Source organism: Necator americanus, chromosome V (assembly GCF_031761385.1).
Source record: "Necator americanus strain Aroian chromosome V, whole genome shotgun sequence".
NCBI lineage: Eukaryota > Metazoa > Nematoda > Chromadorea > Rhabditida > Ancylostomatidae > Necator > Necator americanus.
Window position 1 is genome coordinate 19,102,451 of NC_087375.1, and position 11,413 is coordinate 19,113,863.

The 11,413-nt window shown below is 40.2% G+C and overlaps 1 protein-coding gene across 1 annotated transcript; it reads left to right on the top strand.

Annotated features, from left to right (window-relative positions):
* Positions 1–7,168: 7,168 nt before the first annotated feature.
* Positions 7,169–7,426, top strand: RB195_014399 (uncharacterized protein; the record flags this gene model as incomplete). Its single annotated transcript, XM_064204649.1, has 1 exon — positions 7,169–7,426. The coding sequence occupies one exon, from the start codon at positions 7,169–7,171 to the stop codon at positions 7,424–7,426; it is 258 nt and encodes an 85-aa protein (XP_064060530.1).
* Between the last annotated feature and the right edge of the window lie 3,987 nt (positions 7,427–11,413).

Consider the following 11,413-nt stretch of genomic DNA (forward strand, 5'->3'; position numbering starts at 1 on the left):
AAACGATGATTGGAAGCCTTGCAAACGACGGCAAGAAGAAGACGGATGGAGAGTGACCTACTAAGTTATTTAGTAGTTTTTTTTTGTCTTGAACACATTTGGGAAATGATATTCTCCTCAATCGAAGACAACTGAGTATTGTCCGTTCGACCAGTTGTCTTCGATTGAGGAGAATATCATTTCCCAAATCTTCGAGGTGAAATTTTCCAGCTTTGAAGCGCGAACACAAAAGGCAGAGGTGTTTTCAAGCAGTGTGTTTGTGTTTAGTTTGGCTCTACCTTTACAGCACCAATTTCAGTTCTAACGACTTTGTCATCTTCATCAAATGCAAAAAGGCAAATTAAGTAAGTAAGTCGAGTAAGTTTGTCCGTCTCACACTCCACTTTAGTTACCTTAAAAAACAGAAATCAATAAAACCTTAAAAATCGAACAACCCTCTTCTTTATAGCCAACATTTTGCAAATACCTTTTATTTCCATGTGCTTTCAAAAAAAAACGCTCATTACTTATTTATGAACCAAATAGATTGGGATGTAACACGAGTATGAGCGCAGTCACGTTTAAAGGCGTCACCCCACAAATCTCGTGTGGTGCGGGTTTCAGGTGGGTTATGCCTACGGGGTCGTAGATTATGGGGAGGATGGTTATTCCGTCCATTTCTTCCTAATTGCCGTAAAAAATGGCCCGGAAGATGTGGCTGTGAGCGTTCCGGGCGCTATTTTCCACAACGAGTTCTATTGGAGCGCGAAAGCCTTGTGCACGCGCCGCATCTTCTGGGCCGTTTTTTACGGCAGTTAGGAAGAAATGGACGGAACCACCCTCCCCCACATAATCTACGACCCCGTATAGGCACTGCCCACCGGCACCACCCCGGATTCGTGGGTGATGCTTTTAATTCGCGCAAGAAAAATGCGTACATACCAGTTCTCTGCGTTTTTGTCTCCCCAACTATGCAACTTAGTATGGCTGATAGGCATTGCTCTATGCGAATTCCACTGCCCCTAGTAAGTAGCATCGTTGAAGACATGCGCGCAATCAAGACTGTTTCACTCGCGTTTTTCTCGATCAATGGAGGATTTCAGCGTGGTCTCTCATATCATTGCTTCTATTTCCTTTAACTACATCATTTCATTTTTCACTCGTTCAGAGGTCCGAGCATCAACAATTTCGCGAAGCGCTGCCTTCAGCTTCGTTTTAGGCCAGAACCCAGCCGCTACCTACGTTGCTGTGACGCGCGCGCAAGTTACGTGAGCAGTTGGAAATACTTGCTCCTCGTACGTACGTTCACTCGATGTTGCACCATAAATCGGAGCTTTTCGGCCACACTGTACTTTATTTTTTGTCTTAGTTCTACGACCGTAGAGTTGTCCTAGCAGGAAACTAAGCACGATAAATCTTTGTCTTCTTCAATCGAACTTCAAACTTAGCTATTTTAAAGCAAATATTGACGTCTTCCAGGAATAAAACCAACAACCAGATAGGATTCGTAATGTGAAGAAGGCGAAACTAGTAACTTGCAAATTCGACGTCATTCGTTACGTATTTCTGCAACAGCAATGGAAATAGCAGTAAAATATTAACCTGATCAAGTAAAACTTTCTCTTCTCGTTTCTTCTTCTTTTTTGCTTACATACTCTTCTTTTCTCTTGTTCTTTTTGCCAACCCTTTGAGTGTGGTAAACAAGTAAATAGAGTACAATATGAAGTTGATAAGAAATAAATCTTCTCAAAAGTGCGAATACATCGCCAGGTATTCTACACCATCACTCGTTTCGGAGGTAGCACTGGACTTACTATAACTAATGCTTAGTTCATTCTTAGCAAGGATTTGTTTCAGTCAAAGGAACGTAGGTAACCGAGGAACATTCCTCTTAGCAGATGCCTTTAGGTGATGTGCGGCGATACTTATTCTATTAGGAAATCGGGAAGAATGAGGAATAGTCTGAGCGACGAATCAGCAGGAGATTAGATTGCTCTTCGAGGCAAAATATCTGTCGAATAAACAAAGCAATGATTTTCTCCAGAATCTCGTGAATACCAAAAAGCTTCACTTCATTCTCAAAGAGTTTGAGAAACCGTGAGATTTGGTGGGTTTTTGAAAGGGAATTCATATCACTACGTACGCTCCATCAGACCACTGAGATTAGAAGAGGTGCAAAAAAGCTTCATAAATTCTGAATTGGTTTCATGATGATTATTTGAGAGTATATTTATATTCTTACATGTATATTTAAATTTCCACTTTACGCCCTTGTTTCTTACGGTGAGCCCATTTGTTCAGAGCTAAGACGTAACAAGATTTAATGAGAATCAGAGCCGTGACAACACCTCTTAATCCTCATTCACACCTTCCATGCTGCACCATGCCTCACTTTCCCATCATTCTCCGTCGTCGTGACTGGCGATAATAATGAACTCTGAGGAGAGCTCGGCTGCCAGCTAAGCACAAAGGTCAAGTAGCGCTTATTTGCTGAACGTGGGATGCTAAATGCACTTTGCGTGTTTTTACTTCGGATCAACTCAATTAGTCTCTTTATTTGATGAGTATTCTTATCTTAAATGTCCTTGAATCGACCAACTTATCAAGGCATTCGACCTTTGGGGTCAGGCGGCATTCTTGTGATTTACGGTTGCCACCGATTGTGTTCAACTGAACAAGCCGGCTATGCACTGGATTCGGGGAGGGACGAGGGAGTATCTGAAGCGGACGGCGAGCGCCCGTTGCGACATGCTCGTCGCAATCACTTGGTTGAGAACGTTCGGTGTCGATTATACTACTAGTCCCGCAATTCTATGATGTGATTATTCTCTAACGTCATATTTTGCTGACCATAGTCTGCTTCTCTCAGGTTAGTGGTCTCTCTCCTTCCCTTTCTCTCCTCTTCCTCCCTCTTTCCCTCTCTTTGCTGTTTCGTATCTTATGGAGCGACAGAACGTTTGAAATGGTAGATCACGCATGTTTCCAAGCTCTCACTTTTCGGGGCCAACGAAAGCTACAACAACATCACCCCAAAGCTTCAACAACAAGTCTTGGTTATAAGCTTCTAGTTTAAATAGCTCGATAACTCATGGTGATTTTTATTTCTGTTGAACCCCCTTAATGACTGATTTTTTTGTGGTTTCGTTTTCTCTTGTTCGTGCACTCTGCTGCTACTAACCGAGCTGTTCCTTTCTTCTAAATTCTGTGCTCACTCGTTTCCTTCTTGCAACAATTCAAAACATTGCTATCGGGATTCTTCCGTAGACGGATGTGTTCATCGTTTGTGATCAGACTCAGCTAGTCTTCTCTGTCGCCATGGTTACAACGCTTTGTAAATATGGTGTCAAAGAATCGTTCTGAATAACGTTCAGAACGATTCTTTGTCTAGACACCTTCATAATTATCATGATACCATGATATTACCTTATGTGGATCGAAGGGAGGGGTATTGAACTATCTCGTGTTATTCACAACTGAGCTTTCCTAGGGTATTCAAGCGTTCAAATTCACATTTTCGCTTGCAATTGCTAATGAAACTTACTAAAGTTAATAGCAGAATTGCATTTTCTGGATGACATAGTTGATCCTACGGTGTTTATTGGCGCTCTCATTAGTTTAAATGCTATCGTGCGCTCCTACAGGAACGTCCCACGACTAAATTGCTCCTTTTCTGCTCCGACTACACTTTTTTCTTTCACCATAAACTGCAAACATACACTTTCGTCCTCGAGTTTCCAATGATTAGAATATTTCGCCACGTTTTCGGTGTCCACTTGTGAATCAATGAATTAATTGTGCGCGTGTGAATAGTTGCGGTTTACTCAAATACTTCACAATTAACTTCTCTAGCTGTCCTGGAAGAAAACAATTTTGATAGTGACAAGTTTCCGAAGCACGTATGTTATGTTATGCGCTCTTCATTACAGCGTGGACGAGTTGTCACTAACGATGTTGAAAGAATGGCACAATTAGTTCGAAACCGCTACAGTGTTTGAAAAGAGGCCGTAATTGGAAATGGCCTTTGTTTCTGACGCTCTTGCTTATTCTTTGGACTCAGCTGCAGCACTAAAGAAATCTTACTTTTTATTCTGTAGTTGTGAGAAACTGGCCTTTGTTTCCAGCGTGTTCACAGTTGTTGTGAGAATACAGCACATGAGTAAAGGCGACGCACATTGGCTGCGCTGCCTGGAAACGACGTGGGTCAGCCTTCGATGTCTCTGAGAGCTTGGATGCACGATAAAGTTATCCCATGCTTCTGGCTTACTTAGGGTGGGCTATAAGTAGGTGAACTCCTTGCTGCTGCTCTTATTTTTTCCTGCAAATAACATATTTGAGCCTTTTATTACGTTTCCTTGCTAAATTTCGCTACATCAACACAGAACACCAGAACACAGACTGTCGCCAAATCCAAAAAAAAGCATTTGATTCAGTAGACCTTCGTTACTGATCAGTTATGGATCTTTACAGTTTCTCAGTCGGGAAGCCCTTGTCATTTTGAACTCACCCTCCTACATACATTCTTAATGTATTACCCAATTCGAATATTGGGGCTGGACAACTGAGCGTCTTGTATTGAAGTGTTTTGTTCACAGTTCACAGATCTCAAGATCATGGAGCAATTTTTTCACTGGCTCCAACTATGTTGTTCTTAGTTTTCTGAACATCTTGAATCCACATGTAAATGAATAAATTAAACAAAAATAAATTATATGAAAGGGCAGAGAAACACCTATGGTCCCTCGTCTCGTGGTGAAAGAGAACAACAATGGAGTTGCAGTCAAAGAATTTAGGCGCACGGTTTAAAAGCCACAAAGAGATGTTTTATTCCTCAAATGTAACAGTAACTAGCAATAACGCTTTTCGTAAAAACATACACTTCAGTTAACTAAGAAATCTTTGGATTCTCCATCTAAATCTGAGTAGTTTTGTCTGGTTTTTAGCGTTAGAGCAGAATAATTCATAGGAACTTAGCTTTAGTTGCTAATCCTCCAACCTCCGACCGCCAATCAATCTTTGCAATCTTGCGCTAACCTTTTTGCAGGTATACGAGGTGGCGTTCACGTTTCACAGCACTTACTATGCATTTTCGTCATTCCAGTGCACACAGTGATATCTATTTTGATATCTGATGTCTATATGGAAACGCTTGCTGCGCATTTCCATATGTTAATTGTTTAAGAAGTCACTATAGATTTACGCCTATGGGCAGATCTGAAGATACATTTTACTTTATCTAGCAAATATTTCTATATTATGTACCAGTCTGAATGTCCGGCTAAAGCCGGAATTCAGACTTTCTGTGATTTTAGCTTTGCTCCTCTTCAGTGATCAATGGAAGTTCATAGTAGTGACATTTTCTGTAAAATCAGAATTCTCTTCTTCTAGCAACGTTATCTTCTTTCTTTTTTACTATAAATAAAGGCCAAAGGCTTTATAGTCTTCTTTTTAACGCGTCAACTCTACATTTTGAGAATATTCGAACTTTAGCTTCAAACACCCCTTTGGTTTCTACATAATATAGACACAATTCTCAAGCATTACTCGAAGTATGGAGGTTCTTACTGTTTTCCCCAACAGCTATCAAAGAATGATGTTTTAACATAAAATGACGTAAACAGCATCACTGTACTGATAAAGATAAGTTCCACATTAGATCATGTAAGCTGTACTATTACTATTTAAGCAAGTGTGAGGGTGTTTCCACTTCTTGCAGAAGGCATGGCACCATGTTGAGGCAAATGTGCAAGGAAATAGATACGTGGAGGATTCGTAGAGGTGCAAAGCAACACGTGCAGTGGCCATGAATGTGGAACGGTTGCAAAGTCTAATTTACCTTTCGCGATATCTGCACAAAGTTATTGCGCACCCATCCGACGCCGTGGGACCCATTTCAACACTATCTGGTGTTGGTGCACCAATTCGACGCCATTGGACCCGCCGCACCCCCTTGTATAGTTATCTGGTGCCGGTGGACCCGTCACACCCCCTTCTATAGGTATCTGGCAGCGGTGGACCCGTCAAATACGCTTCCTCAGGTATCTGACGCCGGTGGACCCGTCACACCCCCTTCTATAAGTATCTGGAGCCGCTGGACCCGTTGCACCCCATATTATATCTATCTGGCGCCGGTGCGCCAATCTGACGCCGGTGGACCCGTCACATCCCCTTCTATAGGTATCTGGCACCGGCGCACCAATCTGGCGCCGGTGGACCCGTCGCACCCCCTGCTATAGGTATCTGGCGCCTGTGGACCAATCTGACGCCGGTGGACCCGTCACACCCCCTTCTATAGGTATCTGGCACCGGCGCACCAATCTGGCGCAGGTGGACCCGTCGCACCCCCTGCTATAGGTATCTGGCGCCTGTGGACCAATCCTTCTACAGGTATCTGGCACCGGCACACCAATCTGGCGCCGGTGGACCCGTCGCACCCCCCTTTTTGAATTTCGTGACTGACACACACACACACACACACACACACACACACACACACACACACACACACACACACACACACACACACACACACACACACACACACACACACATGACAGAATAAGCCCGTTATTATATATCATGATATTTGGAATTTACTACCACGTTTTATTGAATGCCAGTTATCTGTTGTTTTGTTTACAGCGAACACTCGTCTTCAAAATCACTTGGACTTGTTTCTTCTGTCTCCAAACCTTTGCAGTTGTATTTTTTTTGAATCCTTTCAGTTATACTTTAAACAGAACTTCTAAGTTGAATAGTTCGCCCATTCGTCCCGTAAGCGCGAACTGCATAGTTCTGAGAGACTCCGCTGTGATGCATGGTTGATGGTTCGGAACCGCATCAGAAGGGCAAACCTTTTCATCACCACCCTCCTCGACAAATCGCTGCCAAAGTTGGACGGAAGGATAAAAATATTGGCTTGAGAAGACGGGCGTTTGCTGCAGGTTACTGTATAGACCGCATACGTTTGTAAACCTCAAACGATATCTGTTACATCAGGCTTTAACTTTAGAAACGTGCAATAAATACCCTAAAATCCCATAGATAAGAGCGGTTTGTGCTAGAAAATGAAAATTGACGTTTGTATACGTTTTTTTTGGCGTTGTGTGCTCATGATTATCGCAATAATAGCCTACAACTCTACCTTTATTCTTACTGTTTTCTATACTCTTTCTATCCTGTATCACCTGCTATGAAACGTCGTAAATCGTATACAGCAGCTTTCAAGCTAGACGCCGTCAATTATCGTGATTTGCATGGAACCTTGGCAGCGGCTAGTCATTTTGAAGTCACTGAAGCAATGATAAGAAAGTGGGTTGTTGATCGACAAAATCTTCAAGAGATGCCAGCAACGAAGAGAGCCCGACGATACAAAAAACCGAAGAAGTTGAAGATGCCATCTACAACTGGATTGTCAAAAAACGAGAAGAAAATAGAGCTGTCACGGTGAAAGAAATAAGGACCAAAGCAAAGGAATTAGCAGAAGAGCATGGCCACCAAAATTTTAAAGCATCTGCGCATTGGTGCATCCTGTTTATGGCGCGAAAAAAGCTCTCTGTACGAAGAAGAACAAGTGTCGGTCAACCATTACCGTCTGACCATCTACAAAAATGCTCGGATTTTCGAAAGTTCGTTGCAGCTGAAGCCTTAAACGTATCCCCTTTCAATTTGGGAAATATTGATGAAGTACCAGTTCCCTTTGATATCATCTATGAACAGTTGATGTGAAGGGAAGAGAGAACATTAAAATTGATTCTACCGGCCATGAGAAATCTAATTTTACTGTTGTATTGGGAGTGACTGCTGCTGGAGAGAAACTTAAACCAATGCTAATTTTTAAGAAGAAGTTAATGCCAAAAGGACAATTTCCTCCAGATGTCATTGTGAAAACAAATGAAAAAGGTTGGATGAATCAGGAATTGATGAAAGAATGGATCGTTGAAGTATGGAACAAAAGAGAAAACGAAGAAGCTACGAAGAAGCTGCATTTTTAGTTAGCGAAAGCTTCCAATCCATTTCATCTGATGTTATTCAACATAGCTTTGAAAAAGCATTGTGTGATTTGGAAAATCTCAAAAACGATTTTGCCATGATGAATATAAACGATGATGACGAAGTAGAAATTGGAAAAGTTTAGTGTTATGTTTAGGTATGTTGGAGTCCTTGTTGTTTAATATACAAATAAAATTTTAAAAATATTTTTTCAAAATCATTTTCTATCGGTAAATTAAACCGCTCTTATCTATGGAATTTTACTGATCGAATGGGCTCTTCAAGTTCTACCCAGAGATCAAATTCCGGCATTTCTAGAGAGATTCCGGCAGAAATTCCGTTAAAATCGCTATTTTTCTATATGAATTGTTTATTAAGTGGGCGGGGTTTAGAGTTGAGGGGCGGAGCTTCTTCTAAACTTCTTCTCCGATTTTTATTTATCCATCCATTAAGTTAGAGGAGTGACTGCATTCAATTTCAATTTCATTCCAATTCATTTTTCACCGGTAAATTAAACCGCTCTTATCTATGGGATTTTAGGGTAGTTACAGAAGGGAGCTCCTTTTTACAAACTGCACCCAACTCAAGACGTCGACTATAGTTCTAGCGAAGTGAACTTCAAGGAGTTGTTGAAATTTTCAGAGCTCCTAGGGCGTCGCTCATAGAGTGCTGGGCTCAGAGTTTCAAGCAGAGGTGCACACGTTTAAAGGTCATAAATTTATTGTGCTTCTCTTCCGTTTTTGCTGAATAGAAGCAAATGTAGTGACTAGCAAAAGGCCTTTATTGTTGTTTTTTTTTAATGCATTCAAAGATTCGCATGAGAAAGTCGGTTACTGCTTATGGTAGAATAACAGGGATCAGTTACTGGCTGAATTCTAGGCTCACGACAGTTTTTGGTCTTTTTTCTGGATGATAACTGGAGCTTTCAAAATGCCTTTCGAAGCATGCGAAGCTTTCGAAACTTATTACTTTCGTTGCATGTCTGGTTTTACATATATTATATGGAGAAATGATCAGGTGTTTACATTCTTCAGGAATACCCAAACTGAAGAGATTGAAATGGTTGAATTGAACAAAAAGAATCCAATTAGTGTTCTCCAAATTCGTTACATCATCACAGCTCTGGAGTCTCAGATTCCTCTTGTTCATTTATTTGTTTTATTCTTTTATTTTTACTATTTACTGGATAAACGAATATCAAAATAAACGATGCGGCAGCTTGATTTGCAAGCTAAAATGGCGTTACCTATTCTTTGAAAAATATCTTACAAAAAATGCAGTTACACGAAAGTTATACAGTAATACAGTTATATAAAACATATATTTTTCTTCTATAACAAAAAATGGCATAAATTAAGCTGCAATAAGGGCACGTAAAAAAGTAAACTTTGTTCAATAAGTGAACTATTTCACCTACTTGACTCTTCGTTAATGGGAAATACGTAATGTAAGACATAGTTTTTCGTTCCTAATGTTTACTTTTTTTGCCAACTCATCTCTTACTTCCTGCCATTCTGCTCTTTTCTTGTTTTTTTTTTTATTTCTATATTAAAAACTGTGATGAGAGGGTTGGTGAGAACTTTTCATCTAGCATAATGAAGGCTAAGCTCCGACACATAATATATTCTTTTACTTCAGATTTTTTTCTTGTTCTTTAAAAATCTAAAACTCTACATTTTACGTTTTGTGTACAATTTGGAACCACAACCTTATTCGTGATCCTCGAGGTACCTGGCTCATTTATTTTTATTTTGGGAAAAACGCATAGAACGGATATCGGCGCCGAATCTGTTCAGCTGGGTGAGCACCACGCGCCCACCACAGCAGACGAACTTCCTCTCCTTCACACCTACTCCATCTTCCATCTGCGTTGCCCTTATCGAAGGTCACCAGGTTGAACACATTCGCAGCTAATTGCGCTTGCGACTGGCAAGGCAACGGGCTTTTCGTTTTTTCTGTAGTTCTTTTTAGGACCTTATTTCACCGAAGATGAGCAGAAAGCAATCGCAAGCATTAAACTTAACTCACGACACTCTTTTTTCGTCCTAGATTGTCATTATACTGATCACTTCAGCAAATACAAATGGAGATGCACTTTCTTCATGCATTGAATGTTTTTTTCTTCTTATTCGTTTCAAATATAATTGTCTTTCTTGCTAGTTTCATTTTTCTGTTTCTTCTGGTAGTCCTAATCCTCCATTTTTCTGTCTAAAACGGTTTTTTTTGCACTCAAGTCTGCAAGCGTAAGCGTGTGCGAGAACTGCTGAGTCACAAGTGCTTTCATTCCTGCATAAGCAGTTCTGAAGGGTGTCACCGAATAACAATTTTTATGTCACAGGACGATCGTACGAAGAATAATGCTTCTAGAGTTATAAATAGCGTGGCGAGAAAGATGGACATAACAGAGAAATCTTAACATTACTTATCTCGCTGCTATTCATAAACTATGCAATACCCGAATTTGAGCGCTTATAACCGTGTACTCTAGCATCAATAATAGTATGAAAGAGAGTATTAAGAATACTATCAAAATTGCTAAAGAAATTTGACTCTTTTTCTTTTTTCTATAGATGTCACTAGGTATGTATATACTGTTTGTAAAATGTTTGTAAAACGATGGTACAGTCAGAACTGTTTCTGCTTCTACATTTTGATGCTATTCCCACAACATTTATGCTGTTATTTCTTCTCTTCAAATTGTTAGTTGTAACCAGTTCCATGTCTTTTCCAGAATCGTGTTTGCTAGAAAAGTTTTTGATTTTTCTCTAAGCATCAGGTGCGCTACTAGTGCAACTTACAGATAAAGGAAACATTTTTCTTTCTCGGAATGACGCTGCAAACTGTTTTATCCCCGAAATTTGACGCTTTAATGCATGGCTTGACGATGCTTTCGCTCACCACATCTGAATGAAACAACCAGCCTCCTTGAAAGGGATTTTTTTTAAACAATACTTTAAGGAAGGGACACATATTTTTCTTGGAAGTTTTCAAATATGCTCAGAAGTTTTCACATTTAAAATTCTGTAACGCACAACTGAGTCCATTTTAAAAAATTGCAAGAGCCCATCTTTCCCCTGTTCTCCAGAAAACCACTTCTGTGCTAATTTGCAGACAGTTCTGCTTCTATGTATCAGTAAAGATCTTTTATACCTGCTTATTTACTGATCTTGAAAAACACTGTAGATAAAGCAAAATATCGTAGCAACATAAAAAAAACCTTTAGCGTTTAATTCAAGAGAGCATCTGTCAAAAAAGGAAGAAAAATCGAAATATCAAGAACGAACAATTCTGCTATAATTCACTGTGTAAGAAGAGAAAGGTTCAAAATACTACAAAGCATCCCTCATTTTCTCGTCTTGGTCCTCAGACAAGAATGATTGAAAAGGTTGCACAAGACAGTGCTTTGTGTCCCATAAGTTGGCTTGAGTTCGCTATTTGAAGATTA